At 44.6% G+C, this 24,635-nt stretch overlaps 1 protein-coding gene across 3 annotated transcripts; it reads left to right on the top strand.

Moving 5' to 3' along the window:
• Nucleotides 1-1,295: 1,295 nt before the first annotated feature.
• Prdm1 (PR/SET domain 1) lies at nt 1,296-20,944 on the top strand. 3 transcript variants are annotated; one of them, XM_021205565.2, is made up of 8 exons: nt 1,438-1,499; nt 2,912-2,990; nt 3,101-3,349; nt 9,692-9,811; nt 12,684-12,936; nt 17,616-18,721; nt 18,979-19,107; nt 19,495-20,256. In XM_021205565.2, exons 1-8 carry the CDS (start codon nt 1,438-1,440, stop codon nt 20,068-20,070), a joined length of 2,574 nt encoding a protein of 857 aa, XP_021061224.1. In that variant the 3' UTR covers nt 20,071-20,256. The 3 variants fall into 3 exon arrangements, with proteins under 3 accessions (XP_021061226.1, XP_021061224.1, XP_029398292.1); XM_021205567.2 differs by lacking the exon at nt 2,912-2,990 and having other exon boundaries at nt 1,296-1,499; nt 19,495-20,944; XM_029542432.1 differs by lacking the exons at nt 1,438-1,499; nt 2,912-2,990 and adding an exon at nt 2,808-2,850.
• Nucleotides 20,945-24,635: the final 3,691 nt, after the last annotated feature.

Raw genomic sequence — 24,635 nt, 5'->3', positions numbered from 1 at the left:
GTTGGGTCTGGGTGTGTGAATGTGGGTGTGGATCTGGATGTGGGTGGGTGTGTATGCCCCGTGTGTTTAGAATACTAGAAAAGATACCACAACGTAAACTTTTGGGAGAGATGATTTTTAAAAATGGGGCGGGAGGTGGTGGGAACCTGCGATGAGGCAAGCAGGAAAAGGGGACAACTTGAGTTTCTGTGATCTAAAAAGTCGTCTTCGCGATGGGATGCTGGCTATAAATGGGCCCTTGGCAGCATCGTTTCTGTGAATTGGAGGATCCCTGCTGAAGGCAAAAGACCATTGAAGGAAGTACCGCATCTGGTTTGTTTTGTAATGAGAAGCAGGAATGCAAGGTCCACGCTCTTAATAATAAACAAACAGGACATTGTATGCCATCATCACAGGATGTCCTTCCTTCTCCAGAAGACAGACTGGGGCTGAAGGAAAAGCCGGCTAGGCTCAGAATGAGCCCCACTAATTACTGCCTCCAACAGCTCTCCACTCACTGCCCCCAGCCCAACATCCCCCTTTTAACTGTGAAGCAGTCCTACTCTCCATTGTGCGCACACGCTCTGAAGCCTGGCTGTGGGTTTGGGGGTGAGAGGCAGGGACAACAAAACCAGTATATATGATTATAACTTTTTCCTGTTTCCCTATTTCCAAATGGTCGAAAGGAGGAAGTTAGGTCTACCCAAGCTGAATGTATTCAGTTAGCAGGAGAAATGAAATCCTATACGTTTAATACTAGAGGAGAACCGCCTTAGAATATTTATTTCATTGGCAATGACTCCAGGACTACACAGCGACATTGTATTGCATGTGCTGCCAAAATACTTTAGCTCTTTCCTTCGAAGTACGTCGGATCCTGTCATTGAGACACCGAGTTTAGGTGACCAGGGTTTTCTTTTGAGGAGGAGTCCCCCACCCCGCCCCCTCTGCCGCGACAGGAAGCTAGCGATCTGGAGGACTTAGAATACAATCGCAGTGTGGGTAAACATGGAGGGCAAGCGCCTGCAAAGGGAAGTAAGATTCCCAGTCCTTGTTGAAATCCATTTGCAAACAGAGGAAGCTGCTGCGGGTCGCCGTCGGTGGGGGGAAGCCCTGAACCCCACGCCGCACGGCTGGGCTGGCCAGGTGCGGCCACGCCCCCATCGCGGCGGCTGGTAGGAGTGAATCAGACTGTCAGTATTGGTAAAGAAGTCTGCGGCAGGGCAGGGAGGGGGAAGAGTAGTCAGTCGCTCGCTAACTCGCTCGCTCGCTCGCTCGCACAGACACTGCTGCCGTGACACTCGGCCCTCCAGTGTCGCGGAGACGCAAGAGCAGCGCGCAGCACCTGTCCGCCCGGAGCGAGCCCGGCCCGCGGCCTTAGAAAAGGAGGGACCGCCGAGGTGCGCGTCAGTACTGCTCAGTCCGGCAGGGACGCGGGAGGATGTGGACTGGGTGGACATGAGAGAGGCTTATCTCAGATGTTGGATCTTCTCTTGGAAAAACGTGTGGGTACGACCTTGGTAAGGAACCAGATTCTGTCTTTAATACGATTTGAAAACTTTTTATCCCTTTTTTTCTTCCTTTTTAAAAACACACACTCTCTCTCTCTCTCTCTCTCTCTCTCTCTCTCTCTCTCTCTCTCTCTCTCTCTCTCTCTCTCTCTCTCTGTAAAAACCAGCGCTTCTGCTTCAGTACGCGGAGCACTGTCAAACATTTAGAAGACTTTTTCCCCTCCGTCTGAATCATTAACCCTTTTAGTTCTAGACATAATTGTCAATTCACTGAAATTTCAGAAGTGGTTCTTGTCCGCTTCGCCACTCGCTGCCTTTACATTACTGTAACTATCCCGGGTTGGCTTAGGTTTTCATTTGTATTTAACATTGTCCAACATGACCTTACATGTTGGAACTAAATAAGAATAAGAGAGTTTAAGTTGTAACCGGGACAAGGACAAGTAAACATCTTTCCCCTTCTCGGAGCGTCCTATCTAGGGACGAATTGTAAAGACCAGCTCCGGGGAGGGACTCCCGCTGTACTGTGTTTACATTTTCACAAGCGCGCGTTCTTACATGGATATCCTTATTTTATCCGCGGCGTCTATGTGGGAATACGTTGCAGAGGCTGCTTTATCTTTCTTGCTTTTCCTCTTTGGAAAGGACTTTTTCCGAGGGCAGATAAGAGGAGGATCCCCAAGTCTTCTGTATAACTTTAGTTACAGTAAACTGTGCCACTTCACTGACTTCTGGGAATTCATGCACTTTCACATTTAAATAGAAAGTGCTATTTGTGGCTGAGGGCTCCTAAAGGAATTCTCTTCAGGGAATTCTATTGACTTTTTTTTTTTATGTTTTGTTTTTAATTTTCCTATCTGGCTCGAGGTGCCCACGGATTAAAAAAAAAAACTGCTGGGTGTTTCCCTCTTCCCCAATTTTTCTTTTCCTGTGGTTCATGGGAGTTCGGATAGGCTGGTACTTAGGGATGCTGGCAGGATGCAACCCCTCTCAGGCTTGCCTGCTGGAGGATGAAAGAGACTGAACGCGCGCGCGCGCGCGCGCGCGTCAGAGGGAGGGGGACCCAGTTGTTTTGAAAGTTGCTTCGCTAGGGAGCTGGTGGGAAAGTTCAGTTTTCCCCATTTGGAAAGGCAGGCTGGGTTCCGCTCCTGCACCACACGCGTTTTCCATTTTTAGCTTCATTCAGACGCAGACAGCGCCCCTGCCTCTTCCTCCCCTTGTTTGTGACACTTCTCTGAGACAGCTTTTCCACAGCTCTGAGGGTCTGGCGGCCATGACCCCGGGCGTCCCGGGACACAGGACGCAGCAGCGCCCACAACACATTTCTGCCTTGAGTGATAAAGCCAAGGATTGTTCAAAGGTAGCTGTTCTTTCTCTCCCGATGAAGTTACCATATACATATACACATTTTTTTTTTCCAGCCAAGGGCTGCATTTTAAAACCGTGCTTCTTCAAGGCAGTCTATTTTACACGGCTTTGGACTCTTACTCAACTGTACAAGTACTCCAAGCTTTTAAAGTCTTCAGAGCACCGTGTTAGTCATAGCCTCTAAGAGGGAGGCACAGGAGCGCCGGACAATGGGGATTAAAAGCCTTTCCCTTCTCTTCCAGGCTGCCCCCAAGTGTAGCTCCGGCTCCGTGAAGTTTCAAGGACTGGCAGAGACTGGGATCATGAAAATGGACATGGAGGACGCTGATATGACTTTGTGGACAGAGGCCGAGTTCGAAGAGAAGTGTACATACATAGTGAACGACCACCCCTGGGATTCCGGCGCCGCCGACGGGGGTACTTCTGTTCAAGCTGAGGCATCCTTACCAAGGAACCTGCTTTTCAAGTATGCCGCCGACAACAGCAAAGAGGTAAGCCGGCTGCCTTCTTGAAGTCTGACTGGCAATTGGGCCAGCTCTCCTACTACTGTCTCTGAGAACCATGAGAATTTATATGCATTGGCAAATAATTGATTGCTCCAGTTGCTTTCTCTTCAAGCCAATTCTTATTCATTTCTTCCTCCCTCCAGCTGTTCTATACTAATTAGTAAACGGTTAAATCTTTTGGCAAGTTGACATGTCTTGGAAAAGCTGACTGGTAGCACTGGTGGGCAGCATCCTAAGGGGCTCAGTGCTTCACCTACTGGCCCCCTTGGATGACAGCTTTAAAGGAAGGAAACTTTCTTAGAAAAAGAAGTTGTTTCCTCTGCTTATGAGATGGCTTTATTCTTTTAACGAGCCAGCTTTATTAGCTGGGTTTCTAAAATTATTCTCAAAACCTTGACGTGTTTATGAACTGAAGTGATGGCATTAACCAGGAAGAGGGTCACGTAAAAGTGTCCTCTGACAGGATGACTTCACTAACCACCATTTACCTGCGGCAGCTCCCTGGCCTGGGCCAGGCCGGCAGGCCCACGTTTTATGGCTTCTGAAGTGGGCACACTCTTTGTATCAAAGACACAGAGCACCTGATTTGTATTTAGCGTTTTATATAACAATTAGAGTCGGCTGTGAAGTGATTTGCAAAATTACTTCTTGCTCTGAGAATCTGGCTGCTGCAGTTGCTCTCCTGTTGGCTAAGTTGCTGAGGCTAGCCCTCAGGAGACTTCCCACCGTCGCCCTCGCCCACAGTGCTATGGTTTCTGATACTCGCTGTCATTGGGGGAGCAGTGAAAGGCTGGGATCCTGTGTTGTAAGGACTCCAGATTTGCTCCTAGGAGTGTGCATTATGAAAGTGCCAGGTCACTTTCCGCCTTCCCTAAGCGACAACATGGGAAAGAAACTACAGAGTCGGGGAAACATTGTCTCCTTCCTGTTTGTGCATCTCAGTTCAGTGTTTGGGGGGAAGGAGGGAGGTGGCAGAGACCAAGAGCTAAACTTAAAGAGAGGAATTCTACCTTGTGTTTCACTAAAGCTCCACTCTTTGTTCTACTTCTGATGGGAGATTAGTGTTGTGTTTTATGAAAAGCAAAATTTAAATTGTAGTTTGTGTATAAATACCACCAAAAAAAAAAAAATGTAACCCCAGAGGTCACCCTTAATTATACCTCTTTCTGAAAACAATGTTCTTCTCAACAGAAAGCCTCTGCGTGTGTAACCCATGGACTCAATGTGGCATTTGTTTGAGTATTTGAGGTCTGGCTGTGGCTTTAAAAGGTGTAGTGTGTTCTTCTCCCATCAGATTTGCCTAAATATTGGTCCCTTCAAAAAGGGCCATTCATGTCCTGTTGTCTCTGAAGCCTGTTGGGATAGAAATAAAGACTCTGAGTTTTTGGTCATCGGCTCTGTTCTCCTACAGAGTCCTTCTCAGCTCAGCCCTATTAAATTTTTCAATTTTTGTTGCTCTACTGAAAACCATGGCTGAACGGAGTTACGCTATTAGATCATTTAGTTCAAGGTTCAGATAGTCAACTTCCCCGAAGGCTAGAGTTACAGCCAGGCACAGACTGGGAGCAGAGTTCTCTGACTGCTCCAGGTGTTTCTAGATCATGCTACTCTGGTCCCTCTTGGTGTCACTGTGGCTTTATTTATCTTAGCATAGTTCAGACACAGCTTTTCACTAAGCCTGTTTGATTCTTTTTCTTTTCTGCTGAATTCCTTCCCATCTCTGTATGTTAAGCAACCAGAAAGAGGCAGTACTTGTGTTTCTGAAGGGACGTCCTGCACACCACATAGAAAGTCAGGATTCTTTGAGCCAGCTCTAGGTTTTACCTAAAGAAAGGCCAAAATCGTTGTGGAAGCACCTCTTCAGTCCTCAATCATGAAAGCCACCAGGAAACAAAATGTAGGCATCATCCCCTCCTAAGCATACACCAAAACGTGGGCCTGTTTTTCCCTTCTCTCCGGCTCCTTCTGTTTTGAACTTTGGGACAGGTCCCTTGGGGTGGTGAAAGAGAAGGGCAGAATTGAGCCATTGAGGGCATGATAGCTGCAAAGCAGTTCCAGGCCAGAAGCATCTAGGATGGATGAAGTGTTTACATTGCCATTGCTCAGTTAGTTCTGTGAGTTCCAGGAGCTGTGGAAACGGGGAAAGGCCTTACTACGTGTACTTTTTATCTGACTGATCTGGCTTGCCCATCTTTAAATGTTTTCATTAAAATAGCAAAAGCTGTTACTTTATGTTACTGTGTGCTGACATCCTGGGGATTTTTTTTAAACAAGATCATTTTTCATTATGAATTTGTGCTATGTGTCAGCACCTTCCCACAGCCCCATCCCCCCCCCTTGATTTAAAAACAAAACATGCGAACTGCATTTCTGATCTTAACATCAATTTTTAGCTCTGGCTCCGAATCATTCTGTTCTTTTATTGGGGCCGTTCGATCATTCTTACTTCCTATTTCCAGATCTAAAACCAAGCACTCTTCAAAACTTTTAGAACGTTTAACCGGGTGGGTTCTTCTTCCGTGGGATTTCCCCCTCGGCCTCCTGAAAGAATCTCTGAACATTTGGCTGCATAAAAAAAAAAAAAAAAAAAAAAAATCTGTTTGACACTGGAGGACCAGTATCCAGGACAACTTTCTGCTGTCAGCTGAGGTGGCTTGTCCTCAGGCACTGTGTGGCTCCTCTGTGACTCTGGTCTGAAGTTGAGTGGTGACAAACATCAGGCAGATCTAGGGACGTGGTGTCCATTCTGATTGAAGTCCATTATTAAATTGAGCCATCTGTACGGAATCTCAGCATAACATGCAATTCCACCTCCAGACTTTTTTATTTGGTAGTATATGCCAGAGCGCCACCACATCTCCCTTCATATAAAGATAATAAAGCAGGAGGCCTTTCAAAAACACCTGTTAATTCCTTTGAAAACTGGACTGAGGTACAGACTTGACATCTCGGTCTATACCCTTATAGTAAAAATATGGGAAAGGAAATCTAATTGTTGGGCGCGATTTGGGGAGGAGAAAGACAGCAAGTAATTAAAGTAATCTTAATTTGAAGTGAGGAAACTCAGGCCACATTTGGAAATGAATAGTGTCTCCTTTCAAATCCCCATGCTTTCTACTGGGCTCCTGTATCGCACACTCTCTAAATGGCTGTTTGTTTTTAAAGCAAACAAACAGACCTATGTTGTCCTTATCATCGACTTTCATTCTATACTCCCACTCCCACTCACTCCGTCCCGCACTGTAGGAATCTTTATTTTGTAAAGTTAAAAAGAAGCTCTGCTTTTTGTCTCCGAGCTCCAGTTTGTGCCCTATAGCCAAAGCCACTGACAGAGACAGATGTGCCCAGGTGGCAGAGGGGTCGGCTCAGCACATAAAGCAAGCCACGAAGGGCTTCTGTGGGGCAGAAGCATGGACAGCCTCAGGAGGCCTCTTTCTCTTACTGATGGGTTTAGGGAAGGCACACAAGCAGCCAGTCCCCAAGAGTAATTCTTTAGGACCCTGGTCAGTTCCAGTGAAGTTTCTCTCCTCAGTTAGGTGAGCACTCTTGGACTTTTTAGCAGTGCACAACTCGAAGCACAGGTCAAGTTTCTCTGTGCCCTCTGCTTGTTCCTAGGGTAGGACACTGTAAACAATGGGTTGGCAAGATGGAGTTGGGCTAAGATACTCATGTGGATCCATTTCCTACTTTCCATTAAGAACAACCCTGGCTCTTATCCCCATCCAAAGACACCCCACGACCACCATAACCTTAGAGCTGCAGTTTTTAATGTCTTCTTTGATTAAGGAATCAGACATGGGTTAGACATGAAGGTGTTTATTGTGTGTTGTTAGCATGCTGAACTTGGGATGGCTATAGGTGGTTCATTTGATGTTCTCTTCTGAGATAGAATCTTGAGATGTCTGTAGTCGGAACGCAGGCCACAAGCTGCTGATCTTCCTGCATGCTATGATTAGAGGCATGCATCACCACACCTAGTGAGACAGGTGATTTCGAAGCTACAGGGTTCCTCTAACCTCAGAATGCTGAATTGTGTGTCTCTGTTTACCTAACAGTGTGAATTTCCTCGTGTTCTTCGGCTCCGTGTATAGTAGGAATTCTAACTATTAAGGTTCTATTGTATTCATAAAAATAATCTAATATTGCATTTTGGTCTGCTTATATTTCCCAGACTGACCTTGGACTCACTAATCTCTTGCCTCTGCCTCCAGAGTGGCTGGGACTTGAAACCACCCCAGAATTCCTGGTTACTCCTTTTTCTCTTGTTCATATGACTTGTGTGTTGAGTTGCATTTGTGAGGTTAAAGATGGCAGGCGCTCCAAACACTGACTTAAACAGCTACGGTGCCAACTCCATAGTTGTGCCTAAAAGGTACTAGATAGCCTGTGCCTTCTTTACTTTCTTTTCTTTTTCTCTCTCTCTCTCTTTTTTTTTTTTTTTTTTTTTGGACCAAGATTCTCAATAACTTCCTTTTGGCCACAGGACACTGTGTTTTGTTAGTGCTAAAATCGATAAGTGAAAATCAAGAGTCTCTTCTGTAGAGAGAATGGCAATCTGGAAGGGAAGCTGTGACCTCATTGGACTGCTCCTTGTTGGTAATCAAGCTCTGACTCCCAAGAAACTGTGCGCAGGAGGCTATAATTTAAAACAAAGTTGATGAACCAGTCGAGTGCCTTTCTTAAAATTACTGCTTCAAAGTGGATATGTTGAAATTATCAGCTGCTAATTATTGGCTCCCTGACAAATGGCATTATTTGTTTTTCCTGCTTAGCATTTTAATATTATGGAATGAGCATTCAAATGCAAATGTCTAATAATTTGTGTATTATAGAAGACAATTCCATGGATTTTACAGAGTGGGTTCAATAATTTAACCAAACAAGCCTGGGACCAGGGAAGTCTAGTCAAGCTTTCTGTATAAATTTTTATCTCCAGTCTCTGCTCTGAGATGCTCTTGTTTCCCCAAAGCTAGGCTATTAGCAGACACCACCAATGATGAGGTGTTCTTGGAAGCGTAGACAGATGTGACAAGGGCAGAGGAGGAGATGAACATCTGTTTTCTTCAGACCTTTGCCACAAATTCAAACAGGACCAAAAATAACACCTTTAACTCAACGAGTCTGTTTCGAATTGTGCTGGATATAGAGAATTTCTCCTCTCCCCCTTTCCTGTCTTAAGAATGCCCTGTTAACATGTATTGAATGTTAAATTATTTAAGAAAATGGCATCTGATGATGAAAGGACACCTGTCATGAGAGTGGCCTGTCCCCACTCTTCAGGTGCCTTTATTCCACACTAGACCCAAGCTTAACTATTGATATCAGTGTGTATCACGGCCCAAGTCTCGAATTTCCACTCAAACTACCTGAAGAGACATTGACTTGCTTCTCTGCATCTACCATTCAGGAAGATAATCATAGGAGCACCACCACCAAAAAAGCCAAGTAAAGATAAATGCTGTGTGTCTCCTTGCCCTGGCTCACCTGGCACTGTGAGAGGGGTACAGAGTCACTCAGGGCTCATTTGAATTACTTCCTGGTTTGTGTCTGAGTTGTTTTTTTGCTTGTTTGGTTGGTTTTTTTATATATACCATAAAAAGAAAGTTATGCTCAAGGAAGAGTCGCCATAGTTAACATGTTTCTTCAGCAAACCCCACAGAGTCAGAGAGTGCGAGGCCTTCTGTTTGAAAAGGTCATTTCCTCAGATCTTAGAAGCCACATCTTTTAGAACCCACAGTCTCATTACATATTCCATTTCAAAGAGGGACTTCTGACCACCATTGAGTAGATGTTAGAGAGGAACAAAGTTACTTGAAAGATCTTTCTTCTAGGAAAGAACCCTTATGAGCTATGAGGAAAAGGGGAGGGAAAAGTCCTCTGGAATTTAAAAAACAAAAAACCTTAATGTGTTTGGTTTCTGGTTCCCTCGGCCTCTGTGGAACAGCTAAAGAGCATTATTTTGGTTTCTGAGGTTAAAACTCTTGCATTCCCCTCAAGCACAATGTTTATGGTTTGAGGGAGAAGGAGGGACCTAGGGAACTGAAGGCAATAATCTTGACATCTCTGTCGGCCGGTTGATTCTCTTAGAACGGAATGCTCATCTTCTGATCTTCACCATGAGAGGCAATAAAGCCGAGTCAGTCACTAGAAAGCCGTTCCCTGGGCCATTTCAGTTTCAGCACTTGGATGACTTTAAAAGATGACTGTCATTTACTGCTAACTGTGGATGATGCCTTGCTGGGTTATCAATGGACAGTTCAATCCACTGAACTAGCTAGCTTGCCATCTCAGAGTCTGAGTTAATGACTTCCTACCTTTTCCCTTTAGGTTATTGGCGTGGTGAGTAAGGAGTACATTCCAAAGGGAACACGCTTTGGACCCCTCATCGGCGAAGTCTACACCAACGACACAGTTCCCAAGAATGCCAACAGGAAGTATTTTTGGCGGGTAAGTAAGAAAACATTTTTTAAGACTTTTCAGTATAGGGGGTAAATGGAGCTTAAAGAACAGATTCACTTCCTTTTCAACACAACAGGGCTTACCCAGGGAAACACTGGAATTCTGAGCAAGTTTGGTAGAACTGGTTAAACGCTCTGCCTAGACTATTAGCTGGAGGTGGTTATATGTGGACTACCTGTGAATCTCAATTTGTGCAACTCATTACCTACAGGTCTATGAGGAAAGGAAACAGTTTGCTGCTTGCTTCAAGGGCAGGCTCATTTGCATTTCTCTTCGAGGAAGTAGTAATGAGTCACGGAGGCTTAGATTTCACCCTTTCTTGATTTCTTGCTGAGTTAACTTCATTTGAATGGAAGAGTTATCCTAAGTGAACTTGATCTCGAAGAGAAATGTCACTAAGAGAGGAGAGGTAGATGGTGGGTTAGTGGAACTGGGAACGATCATGGAGCTAGTTTTATTTAAATCCATCTGCACCATAAAACTCTTACATTTGACAGTATCAAAGTTGTTAAGCATAAGAAAAATCCTGGTGTGCCTATGTGATTGTAGACTCAGGTGGAATAACGATTCTAAAGGTCTGGCCTATGCTATCTCCTTTGGAATGTCAGGGTTAGCAAAGATTCTGAGGTGACCTGCGAGATGGGATTCATGGGTAAAACTTGTTCTCTGAGATGTCTCTGGCATGTTCAGTTTTCCTCAGTTTAGAGAGGAAGAGCTATTTATACAAATTTAGTGAGCTGTTTTCCTCACACAGACATGAAATATACACCACCCAAAGAAATGGTAATATCCAAAACTAGATTACATAAGAAAAAGACTTTGGTTAAAAAAATTACTTATTCCTGAGAGAGTCTGTCTTCATGTAGGAAGTCTTTGTTTCCAGAAACTTACTACTTATACAACTGCAGCTGTAGTCTTGAAAATAGTCAAGCAGCACCAAAGGCTCTCCCATTACTGTCCCCGCTGTTTCATTTAAAGATCATTTAAAGATTTACAAAAGTAATTAGACTAAATAACTAAGTAACTAAAAGGTTCCCCTTCAGCTGTCCACATGCAATGAAGACAGGAATGAATCTTTTCACAGGTTGGAAGATCCTGTTTTGTCAAGCAGGAATAGGAACATCTCTCTGTTGGGAGGAATGAAAGGGTATCATGCAAATTACACAGTCAGTGATGCTCAGGTTGAGAAAGCAGTGACATTTCTTGTGACTGTAGTATGAATCAGCTTGTGTTTAGTCTTCTTGATACTAGATGGAAAGGCTGGTATCAGTGAGCCTTTTACAAAAGCATGATGCTATTTTCTTGGGATGCGTGTGACTTTCATGACATCCACGGTCCTTTTGTTTAAACAAGGATACAGTAAAATATAGCCATGGAAAGCCTGCTAGCTGTTTCCGCCCTGGTGTAAGAGCGATGGAACCCCTTGTTCCTGGAAGTTTGCACGTCAGAGTAAACAAACTTGAAAACCCCTCTTGATAGCCGAATCCAGTCGGTCTTACATTTTTCTCTTAACAAGACACACCGCGGAAGCTCTCGCAGGCTGCTTTGATGAAGCCACACGCACCACCACCCCACCTTCACAATTCACAGGAAGTCACTCTTAAAAGAAACTGATTCTGCTGGTTACTGCCTGTATTAAAGGGACAGAGTTCCTTTTTTATTTCTGATAACGTTAGAGGGAAATACAGAAACAGTCACACAGCCCTGTAGAGCAAACTCCCTGGGGTGAGCATGGAAGCGCCGCCGCGGTATCTCTTGGAGACTGTCTTGTGTGTAAGGCGAGCTCTCCACTCTGAAGGAAGGCGGTGGTTCTTCAAGGAGAGGAGCTTTTCTGGAGAGGATAAGGAGTGAGTCTTTTACCCCTTGGTTTCAGTAGGAGTGTATTTGTCCCCTATGCCTTTAACCAAGCACTGTGAGTACAGCTGTGAGTCACAGGTAGCATTGCTGAGGGACAGACTCTGAGTTCTTCTCTACAAGAACCATATATTTTTCTTCCTCTTCTTTCTCCAAAAGCCCAAACTCATGGCTCTTGTGTGTGCAGACCGTGTATGCTAGCCTCCTCACAGATCTGGGGGAATTTCTCTACTCCTTTGTCAGGAAAGAGGCACGGGGTGGCCGCCTGTGTTTACCAAGAGGAAAAGTTACTTCTCGATAGGCTGTCAAACTTTGGCCTCCGTGCCAGTGCCTCACTTTGTTATGGCAGGTGAAGTTCACCTTTGCCCCACCCAGTGTTTCCACAAAAAGGCAGGGTTCCAAGTATTCATCTGAACAAGTGTTACTGTGGGACTCGGGGTTGGGGGTGGAGGATGTTTGCAGAGTCTAAGCCCCGGGCGGGCGAGCGGGCGGAGGTGTAGGAAACACAAGTACAGAGGCCATAGAAAAAAGGTGAGACTCAGTTTGACGCAGTCCTCTCGGCTGCTGTGCCCAGTGACTCAAAGCACTAGAAGTCAGCAGAGGTGGAACTCTGTGCTGAGCAGAGTCGCCTGGTCGCTATTCGCTACTGTAGCAAGAGTACCTCTTTATGGTAGTTTCATCCACTCTTGGCTGTTATTAATTGGGATATTATTATTATTATTATTATTATTATTATTATTATTATTATTATTTTGCTATCCACTGCCCTCCCCAACATGAGAAGACCATAAAATTGAAATGGAAAGATAACTAGCACAATGTGCCCTGCTTCCTCCCCCGTTTCTGCTGATTCAGTGTGAGTCCCACCAGATCAGCATTGAGGCCTCTGGAGTCATGGGGGTACAGCGTTGGTGGGTGTTCGTTCTGAGCCATTCAGGGAAGCTTCCCTCCTGGTCGCTTTGGGCCAGCTGTCTTTCACACTGCATCTATCCTTTCCTCTGAACAGATCTATTCCAGAGAGGAGTTCCACCACTTCATCGATGGCTTTAATGAGGAGAAAAGCAACTGGATGCGCTACGTGAATCCAGCTCACTCTGCCCGGGAGCAGAACCTGGCTGCCTGTCAGAACGGGATGAACATCTACTTCTACACTATTAAGCCAATCCCTGCCAACCAGGAACTTCTTGTGTGGTACTGTCGGGACTTTGCGGAGAGACTCCACTATCCTTATCCTGGAGAGCTCACAGTGATAAATCTCAGTAAGTGGATTACAGAACAAAAAAATTAAAAATGCCAGTAATGTCAGTTCTGCCCCTGTGAGCTAATAACATGTTGTCTAATTATATGGCTTCGTCGTGTGTTGGACTAAGTAGGTGGCTTTAGCTAAGACGAGGAAGAGGAAAAACACTCTTTAAGGTCCCTACTCCTTATTATAAAACTTAATCATCAAATATATACATATTTTATACTATATATATAATATACTATATATATATATATATATATATATATATATACTATATACTATATATATATAAAATATATAGTATAAAATAACTAATACCGAATGTTGTTTTCAGAAAGTTACAGGAAGAACTATATTTCCGATTCTAATTTATGCAAGTGAGCGGCTGTAGGCATATCCTGATGGGTATGGACATGTGGAACACGCCAGCTGCAGTCCCTTACTGCTGTGCTGTGTCAGAGCTTTGAGTTTTCACTGAACTCTTGTGAAGATACATGTGCCTGTAAAGCCATGATCTAATGTGGAAAACTGTTTCTAGAAAAAACTGTCATAATTGTTCAAGTAGTCTAAGTGAATAACCCTAAGAGATGTCATATCTGAGCTTCCTTCCTTATGGTAAAGCGAACTGATCTCATCTTTCAATCAGTCTTACGGTAACCACCTATCTCTTTATCTTGACAAATTCTTGCTTCCTTAGGTTTATAAGCTTTTACTTTTTTCTTTCTTTCTTTTCTTTTCTTTTTTTTCTTTTTCTTTTCTTTTTTTTTTTTTAATTTTTTTTAAATTTTGGCTAAAGTTCCTTTCATGCCCTCTAGCTTTCCCTCTTCAGTCATTCTCAGAGTAGCTTTAGGGACAATTTAAGAACAAAAGAATGATAACTTCTATTGTAACTCAAGGTGTGTGTGCTGGGTTATACTGCTGAATCTTACAGCACTTTTTAAAATGATCATCTTTCGAAGAAAGCTAAATGTTTTGACGGTTTAAAAGTCTTCATTTTGATACTCTCTGAACCTTGAGTAAACATTTCCAGAACCCTAGAGAGCACTCCAAACTACAGTCTACCCAGTCTTTACTATTCGGTCTCATCTGCTTTCCCTGGAGACTAAATATAGTTCATATTTTACCTTTGATGCACTGGAAATATTAATTTTAGTATTTTAACTTTAAGACCAATGACAGTGTCTAGCTAGCCATGTTCATTCTACAATGCTTGTGCTCTCAGGAATTTACAGTTTTCTGGAAAATCTTAGCTTCAGTACCTTTCCTGTAGGCTCACAATATAGTGTTTGTGCCCTGGGCCCTCAGCTCAGAGACATACACTCTTGAGCTAAGCATGGTGGGTAGGTACCTGCCCAATAGTAGCAAGCCCTCTGCTTGTGTGTTTGGGTTTGCTTTGTTTTTTTGTTTGTTTGTTTGTTTATGGACAGGATCTCATGCTGCTTAGGTCCAGTTCAAACTTGATAGGTAGTCAAGGAAAGCCTTGAGCCTTCGATACTGCTGTCACCTCCCACATGCTAGGATCACAGGCCTGTGCCCTCCCCCCTCCCCATCATGCCTGTTCACTCTTTGTGTCCAGAAGTAAGTTTCATTATGCTATGAAATGACAGCTTTGCTCTTCAGAGACCCCCACCCCCTTTGTCTGACATTCCTAGGACAGAAAGAGAGTTAACCATTCAGTCACACTACAAGGCTCCTGCTTCCCATTGTGAAACCTGTTGGCCCAGGTGTGGCCACTGATGACTGACACTCTGATCAGGAAAATTTCCAGCATTTCATCAGGCCTAATAGGCAGATCAAGTGTCCAAGATGGGTTGTGCTGGATTTCCATGCTTAAAGCACAATAGAGGTCTGTCCAGAATCTCCGTAAGGACTTCCACCATGGGGTGGAGGGGATGGAAACCTAATGAAAGAATGTAAGTCCCCAGAAATCACAAACTGACAGGAAAGAGAAGGGAGGGAGGAATGTGGAAAAGAACTATTAGATTTAGCTCCTGGCCCTCCCAACATTTTGGTAATTTTTTTTTTCTATCTATCTAACTAACCCATCTAGAAATCAGTTGACCAAATTATAGACTTCTGAATGTTAATCTGCTTTCTCGGTTTCAGTTGAAAACAGACTTTGTTTTGCCTACTGCAGAACTTCTAGGTTCTTTCTTGTAGTCTTGGGGTGCTTATTATAGATCGAAAATGTGAGTCGGCATAATTAAGCCATTCAGAACCTTCCGAAGCTGCTCACTCTTGAAATGACTCTGTCCGCCTACAGCCATTTAAGATTTAAGAACAAAAACAGATCTTGATTTTCTTTTTCATGTTAACTCAAGCTGCTAAGTGGGAGAGTTAGAAATGATATCAGCTCCTGTGATTAGTCAGCTGCTGAAGGATGAGTTTTTAAAAATGTACCTTCATATACAGTCTATAATTTCCAGCTGTAAAGTATTTTAGAGACTGACATTTTGCTGCCGATACTCCTTTAGAATAAGTTCTCAGCCTGTTTTTCTTCTGAAGACAGAGCCACCAAAACACTAAATTATGCATGTCACAGAGAAAATGAAAAGTTCTGACTTCTTTGTTTCTTGGTTCAATCATTAGCTTCACAACAGTTCAGTAACTAAAGTGCTTAGCAAGAAAAGATACGATTAAACCTGTGCCCTGCACTGGGAGAGAGCCCAATTCTTTATACTTAACAGCTTTCGTTTGTTAAGTTTCCACTGTGGGACTACTACAAAACCATTATAACTCTTTGATGTGATTTGCCACATTAAAAAAAAAAAAATGGCACAGAGAGGGGTGTGGTGGCACACACCCTCAATCCCAATGACTGAGAGGCCGACACTGGTGGATCTCTGAATTCTTGGCCAGTCCGGTCTACAGAACAAGTTCCAGACCAACTGAGACTGCACAGTAAGTCTTCCCCGANCAAGTTCCAGACCAACTGAGACTGCACAGTAAGTATTCCACGAGAAACACAGCAAAACAAAAAAAAAAAAAAAAAAAAAAAAAAGAGCAGAGTTAGGAAGGCTGTACACAAGCAGGCTTGCGCACGCACACACACACACGCGCACACACACAAGCACCCACAGCTTTTTTTTCTCTTAACCTGAGGGTGCTTCTAAAATCATTATCTTTTTGTCTAACCTCCAGTAAATCCCTTCCTGTGACTGTGGGATGCCTTGCCTGTCAAGTCTTCCAGCTTAACTTGTCTCTCTCTTCCTTTACCATTTTAGCTTTGAAAAACAAAAGTGACAATTTGAACTTCCTGCCTGCTGGGCCTCACCCGAAGGACTGATATTGGGCTGATAAGGGGATATTTATTTTGGTTGAGAGGCTTGAGAAATTGCTCTCCCTCAGAAAGCCTTCTGTCACTGACCCCATCAGCATCTCCCCGATAGTGTTGTCCACAGTGTTTATTCTGGGGCTCTGGCTACCCAGGAGTAACTGATAACAGCCAGCAGGAGATAACGTCCTGTAAAGTCCTTTCCTTCCCACTGGCATCAAATCCCTTCAGCCTGTCAGCCTGCAGAATGGATCTGAAAGCTTTACTTCTGGGCTTCCACAGAGTTCATCTTCAGACCTATCAGGTAGCAAGCTTGGAGTTCCTTCTCAGTTAAGCCAAAGAGGGCTGTTTTATAAGAGCACAAAGGATACCTCTTTACATTGTCTTAAGTGTCATTCCAGATCTTCACCTGTGGAGGTCAAGAATCTTGCTTCTCCTCAGAGCATATGCACCCCCAACAACTAATGATGCTCTCGCCATCTTGGGGAGAAATGCATGTTTGAATGAGCATACCAGAACCACACCTCAGCCTGTGCATCCCTATGTGTTTTATCTTTGGCTAAGGAAGGCTGAGCTGAGGCTTTTCCTGTGTATTAGGGCTACATAGCTATGGCTAGTTTAGGACAGTATTCTCCTTGTCTGAGCTTGACCAGGGCATATGTGCTGTCTCTAAGAGTAAATGTTTGCCTCTTAGCTGCCTCTGTTTTCTTTGGTGCTGTAGGTAATTGAACTGGCTTGGGAAGTACCTGTTGTGGTTTGGCAGAGGTGACTGTCACACCTCATGATTCCAGGAGACAGCCCAGATGGTAGTCTGGTTAGACCAGAACCTTGGTGAAATGCTCGCACTGCCCAGCAATGGCTAGAAGGGGCAGCTGCCATGCCCTTCTCTATTTCCAACAGGCATATGGAGTTCCTATGTAAAGAGAATCGAGTTGAAAATTGATGACGGTTCATTACTTAAAACTAGTCTTAATCTTTCATCTAAGTTTGCACAGCATGCTGATTTCCTTTAAGTAAACTGCGAATGACTTATTAACCCGTGACAACCCCCCACCCCTCTATTTTTCCACCCCATCTTAGTGAACGCTCTGCCCGTTCCAGTTTGAACAGCACTTTTCTATCCTCGTTCTCACTAATGGAAAGGAGATCATCCAAGGGGCACTGGGCTACGTGGAGGTTGCCATTGTTCCGGGGTCTGATGTTCCGGCTGCTTTTCCCCCCTCGGAGGAAATGGAGCAGGGCTTCTGAGTGGGTGGCCCAGAGCCCTCCCTCCGGAGTGAGAGAGAGGCGTTAGGGGCCAGGTGTCTAGCCTTTGTATTTGCTGCTGCTCAGGGTTTCTCAAGAAGAGAGAATGGCTTTCTGATTTCACTTCAGTTCTCTACAGTTCTTGAGTAACCGCCCTTTCTTCTTCATTTTAGCACAAACGGAAAGCAACCCAAAGCAATACAGTAGTGAGAAAAATGAACTCTACCCAAAGAGTGTCCCCAAGAGGGAGTACAGCGTGAAAGAAATCCTCAAACTGGACTCCAATCCCTCCAAAAGGAAGGACATCTACCGTTCCAACATTTCACCCTTCACTTCACAAAAGGACATGGATGGCTTTCGGAAAAATGGGAGCCCCGACATGCCCTTCTACCCTCGGGTCGTTTATCCTATCCGGGCACCTCTGCCAGAAGACTTTGTGAAAGCGTCCCTGGCCTATGGGATGGAGAGACCTACCTACATAACTCACAGTCCCCTTCCATCTTCCACAACTCCAAGTCCCCCGGCAAGCAGCAGCCCAGAGCAGAGCCTTAAGAGCTCCAGCCCCCACGGCAGCCCGGGGAACACGGTGTCACCCCTGGCGCCGGGCCTCCCAGAACACCGGGACTCCTACTCCTACTTGAATGTTTCCTATGGTTCCGAGGGCCTGGGCTCCTACCCTGGCTATGCGCCTGCCCCCCACCTCCCACCAGCCTTCATCCCCTCTTACAATGCTCACTACCCCAAGTTCCTGTTGCCACCCTACGGCATAAGTTCCAATGGCTTGAGCACCATGAACAACATCAATGGTATCAACAACTTCAGCCTCTTCCCCAGGTTATACCCCGTCTACAGTAACCTCCTTAGTGGCGGCAACCTGCCTCATCCCATGCTCAATCCAGCTTCCCTACCGAGTTCCCTGCCTACCGATGGAGCCCGGAGGCTGCTTCCACCGGAGCACCCCAGAGAGGTGCTTGTCCCAGCACCCCACAGTGCCTTCTCCCTTACCGGGGCTGCAGCCAGCATGAAGGACGAGAGCAGTCCCCCCAGCGGATCTCCAACGGCGGGAACTGCAGCCACGTCAGAACACGTGGTACAACCCAAAGCTACCTCATCAGTGATGGCGGCCCCCAGCACTGACGGAGCCATGAATCTCATTAAAAACAAACGAAACATGACTGGTTACAAGACCCTTCCTTACCCCCTGAAGAAACAGAACGGCAAGATCAAGTATGAGTGCAACGTCTGTGCCAAGACGTTTGGTCAGCTCTCCAACCTGAAGGTAGGCCTCCAGACCCCCGCGGGTTTCTGCCCACAGACCCATGCTGGTTTGCCCTTGGCTGCCTGGCCATGCGTGGTTAAGTGCATCTGAGCCATAAGAGAGTCTGAACCGGGGTCTGCTGAGTACTGAAAATACGGGGTTTATCTCGATGTCTTTCCTAAGATGCTTGCATCTGCATTCTGCACACCTGGCTCTGGGAAACTTAGGGGGCAGGCCTCATCTCAACCCTTGAGCTCACCCCTGTGGTTTCTCCCCAGGTCCACCTGAGAGTCCACAGTGGAGAGCGGCCTTTCAAGTGCCAGACCTGCAACAAGGGTTTTACTCAGCTCGCCCACCTGCAGAAACACTACCTGGTACACACAGGAGAGAAGCCACATGAGTGCCAGGTGGGCAGTGTTCTCGGGGTAGAACTCTTGATCTCTGCGGAAAAATAGCTGTAGAATTGTCTTCCCGTGTTGTTTCAACAACACAAAAATATTGTCTTGCTCTAGGCTGCTGGCCCTGCACAGCTCCTGGGTACTCTGTGACTACTCGCAGGCTATACTGAGGATGGCTGGGTGGATGTCAGTCAAGTTTCAGTGGGTGGGGACATGTCCTGAGATAAACAGTACCTCAGAGCACCATGTGCTCAGCTCCCCCTGATCGCTGACCGCAGCATGAGCATCCTTAAGAGGCTTCTGGTCTCTATCTATCGCCTTGCCCCTCCCACTGCAAACAATTAATCTGGTCTTCCTTGTGCCCTTTCTCTGCCTTTCCTTGCCCTCACATTTTAGGTCTGCCACAAGAGATTTAGCAGCACAAGCAATCTCAAGACCCACCTTCGATTGCATTCTGGAGAAAAACCTTACCAATGTAAGGTGTGCCCTGCCAAGTTTACACAATTTGTGCACCTGAAGCTGCACAAGCGACTGCATACCCGGGAGCGGCCTCACAAGTGCACCCAGTGTCACAAGAGCTACATCCATCTCTGCAGCCTCAAGGTCCACCTGAAGGGCAACTGCCCCGCGGGCCCAGCTGCCGGGCTGCCTTTGGAGGATCTGACCCGAATCAATGAAGAGATCGAGAGGTTCGACATCAGCGACAATGCGGACCGTCTCGAGGACATGGAGGACAGCGTCGACGTGACCTCCATGGTAGAGAAGGAGATTCTAGCTGTGATCAGAAAAGAGAAAGAAGAAACCGGTCTGAAAGTGTCTTTGCAAAGAAACATGGGGAACAGCCTCCTCTCCTCAGGGTGCAGCCTTTATGAGTCACCGGACCTGTCCCTCATGAAGTTGCCTCACAGCAACCCACTACCTCTGGTGCCTGTAAAGGTCAAACAAGAAACTGTTGAACCGATGGATCCTTAAGATTTTCAGAAAATGAGTGTTTCATGTTGCTTCCTAGGGTATGGCTTGGTGAATTAGGGTGCCTTTAGCAAATTGCTTGTACATGACTTCAGATCTTCAAAGCTCTGCTGGCACCGGGTGCTTCCCCGCACCACTCTGGAATTAAAGAAGGACTCCGATGTTACCAAAATCTCAGGGCATAAATGAGGCAAAGACTCACTATATATACATATATACATATTATATATAAATATACTTATTTACAGCCATGTCTATATATTTGAACCTGTGTATTTTGAATATTTGTGTGGATATGTTTGCATAGCGCCTTCCTATTACTAAAACTATTGCCTAGCCATAATTATTTTTTCAATGATAATTCTTCATAATTTATTATACAGTTTATCTTTCAAAAAGCAATAATTAAAGAAGTTTACAATGACTGGAAAGATTCTTTGTAATTTGAGTATAAATGTTGTATCTTTGTTCTGTGGCCATTCTTTGTAGATAATTTCTGCACATCTGTTTAAATGCCTGAGTCTTAGAAGATAGCTCTGTGATTTCAGGCAACCTTTCTCTGTGATAATGCTTTAAAATGAGGTGTTGATATTGCCAAAGCCATGTGGTTGGTGTGGTAACTCAGAAGATCACATAATCTGAATGACGTTGTATAAGTTGGGGATACATGTCCAGAATTGCTCAGCAATAATTTGAGGGGAAGGAAGAAGAACAGAAATATTTTATGTTTCAGAAGGATGGTTTGGTTTTCCTCCTCCTAGTCACAGTTATACCAAACAGTGACAGGAAGACTTTGCCAACCTGTCTCCCAATGTCACATGACCATTCTGAGTGGCCATATGACTTTGGCATCCCTGGGTGTTATTTGAAAATGTGAAGAAGATAAAAAGCCGTGTTCAGAAGATCTGTCTTAAAGCACAGATGTTTTTGTGTGCGTGAGGGTTGGGGGGGGGGGGTGAGTCTGGCTGCCATTTTGCTGTTGGCTTGTTTTTGTTTTTTTTTTTTAATGTCAAAATTGCACAAAGCTGGTGCCCTACCAAGAAGGATTTGATGTAGTAAGGCTCAGGCCACACTTAAAATACAAGCAAGCAAAGAGAACAGAAAAATAAAAGTAAAAACGGGTATTATCATCTTAGGTTAAGCGGGTAATGAACATTCCTGTCCCCAACGCATCAACTGTATTGTATCTGTAAAACTCAGCTTTTCTCAGTATTTGTGTTTTTGCATTGTATAATTAACTTAATTGAAGATGAAAGGGCATTGCAAAGGTGTTCAACAATTACCTCATTGAGTGTATCCAGTAGGAGTGCAGGAAGTGATGTCGAATCTCATGATTTGCTACCCAGCTGAGCGTGTGTGCTCCCAAATGGTAGGCTGGGTGGTTCTGTCCTGTATTTTCCTAAGCCCAAAGGTTACCTGTTGGTGTTCAAGGTGTAATAAAGAATGCTGTATATTTATGAACCTATTTATACCACTATACCATGTGTATATATGATATATTTATAACCACTTAAATTGTGAGCCAAGCCATGTAAAAGAACCTATTTTTCCTAAGAGCAAAAGGAATCTCTCTGAAGTTTTGCTTAAAACTCCATGACCTCACTATCACTTTGGTGCTTGGGCACCACCCTGCCTATTACCAGAGACCAGAGCATCTCAGTGCAGAGGTAAGGGCCATGTAGCATCTAGGGAGGAATAGAAACATCGCATCATCCAGTCGCATTTGATTGTCTTGCTACATGTGTGTCAGTTGGGTCACAGAATAAAAATCATTTTTCTATTTTTGCTCTCCTCTTCCTCTCCCTCCTCTGGAACCCTGACTCATGCTCACTGCCCAGTCTGATGCTTACCTTAGAGTGGGAAAACTTCAGATCCTCTGGGGGAAACCCAAGAGCCTTACTGACCTGTTGCTGTGACTAGCCAAATGGGTTTCTCTTTACCTTCAAGGATCAAAACCAGAGATTCCACACATGCTAGCAAGCAAGCTGTCACTAGGCTGCAGCCCCAACAAGACTGACATTTCTGGATGCATCTGTATTTGAGAAAAATACTCACTTAATTGTAGGTTGACCAAAGCATGACCTGACATTGACACCAAATATGATTTCTTTGCAGTGAACTTGAGTTGTTTTCCTCCTGTGCTTTCTTGCGTTGAGAGGATTTTTTACAAGGACAATTGCTTTTCTTGCCATCTGTCTTCCTCTTAGGCCTCTTACATGAGAGTGTTGAGCCCACAATGAATAGTGGTTGGTTTGTTTGTTTGTTTGTTTGTTTTTTCCTCAGAGTTAAAACTGACCAAAGTTATTGGCTTTTTACTTTGCTAGAACAACAAACTATCTTATGTTTACGTACTGGTTTACATTGTTATTTATGTGCAAATTGTCAAAATGTAAATTAAAATATAAATGTTCATGCTTTCCCAATGTTTGCCTAGTGTCTTGAAAGATGTTCCTGTGCTATTGCTCCTACTACCACAGGGTCACTGAGCCACATTTCCAAGATTTTTCAGTTTGTCTCTCCCTACCCCACCCCCTTTTCCCAATATCTCCCCTTTTTGTGGGCTGTCCTAGGAAGTGAGTGAACATCACTGACCTGAACTATCTCATGATCCCATTCAACTACTAACCAGGCCAGACCTTGCTTAGTTTCCGAGACCAAGTGTGTTCAGGGCACTGTGCCATAACTCTCAATAGTGTGCAGTTTTCCTTTCCTTATGAGTTATGAATGTATGTATGAATGTGTGTATCAGTATACCTGAGGTCACAGTGAGGAACCAAGGAAGAATAGGGTCCATTTCAGAAATGGCATGTATGTACTCACAGCCTGCAGGTGGGTGAGGACTTCTGGGAAGCTGGGGACAGAAACCTTTCTTGCTGTTGACATTAGTACTGTTTCTGTGGTTTGAAACTAACCCAAAATGTGCCACAAGAAATGCCCAATGTTCCTCCACCACCACCCCAAACTTTGGAAGCTCATTTGCAACTTGGATACTTGATGTGAATTTACAAAAGGGTGACTAACCCCGAACAAGTGTGAAGATCAGGGTTCCTGGTGGCATGGCTTGAAGCCTCGTGGATCCTATGGTGAGATTAAGTTTCCTTTCTTCTTCATGGGGGTTTCAGAACCTAACCTGTCCCCAGAGAGACAGCACAAGTCAAATTGATTCCCTTTGGTAGATAAAAATGGGAGATGGGTCTTTAAAATGTGACTGCTCTCTCAAGAACAATCTGGAAACCCTTTTCTGATGCTTCTCATGGCTCCCATTTCACCATGGCCAACTTGAGGAGTCCACGCTAACTCTGTGTTGAGAAGACAATACTCCTTACATTTCAGCTCTTGAGACTCCCTTGTGTTTTCTTTTGCTTTCAGGGTTTCTTCTTAATTCACTTAAACATCTTGTACCAAGAATTTGAAATGCTGTCAACATACAACTGTGCAGTTAAGAAAAGCGGGACCCTATTATCCTAATGTGTCAAGTAGTGCTGGTTAGATGCCTAAGTTTTGCAGAACCATTGTGGTAATAATTAAAAAAAAAAGCCTCCATAATATCTAGGGTGTAACAATTGCTAACATAAATCATTCTTTGGTAGATGAGGTCCTGTTTTCTCCTTTCTTTCTTTCTTCTTTTTTTTTTTTTTCTTGAGATAGGGTTTCTCTGTGTAGTCTTGGCTGTCCTGGAACTCACGATGTAGACCAGGCTGGCCTCGAACTCAGAAATCTGCCTGCCTCTGTCTCCGGAGTGCTGGGATTAAAGGTATGCACCACCACTGCCCAGTTGAGGTCTTGTTTTCTTTAGAGTTGCCCTTCTCAGGAACAACTGTGCATAGACTTGGGTGGGACAGTGACACCCACCAGGAGCCTAAGCCCCCTGCCGGAGTCTGGACTGCGATATTTACACAGTCCTCATTGGGCAAAGCAAGTCTGAAGAAGTCACTAATTCTTTTTAAAATTTCCTTAATTACATAAAAGCTATGCAGAAATATTCCCTATCATATGACATATATAGACTATACCGTGGTGCATCATAGAAGTTTATGAGCACATTTCTTGATGGTCTTTGAGGGAAATGAAATAATTCTGTTCTCATAAATTGATGTAAATGAAGTTATCCTCTCTCTCTCTCTCTCTCTCTCTCTCTCTCTCTCTCTCTCTCTCTCTGTGTGTGTGTGTGTGTGTGTGTGTGTGTGTTTGCCAAGTGTGGTAGCACACACTTTTAATCCCAATACTCTTAAGTGGAGGCAGATCTCTTTTAGTTCAGGGCCAGCCTGCTCTACATAAGGAATTCCAAGCAAATCAGGGTTATATAGTGAGAGCCTTCCCCCCACCCCCCAAAAAAAGAATAAAAAGAAAGATAATGAGAAAGGGCCAGGTCAGAGGGAGGAAAAATAATTCGATGCACATGGAGAAGGCTTTCTAACATAAAACCAGGCCTCCAAGGAGGTCTGTCCAGAGAGGAGGGCAGAGGGGCAGCTAAAAGATGTTCAATGAGAGGAAGATTTCAAGACACTCCACGAGCCAGTCCGCAACATAATGTATTAGTTTCATTACCTTCAGCTAGACCATTCTTG

This window comes from Mus pahari, chromosome 9 (genome assembly GCF_900095145.1).
Source record: "Mus pahari chromosome 9, PAHARI_EIJ_v1.1, whole genome shotgun sequence".
Lineage (NCBI taxonomy): Eukaryota > Metazoa > Chordata > Mammalia > Rodentia > Muridae > Mus > Mus pahari.
This window is presented reverse-complemented; position numbering and strand designations above follow the sequence as displayed.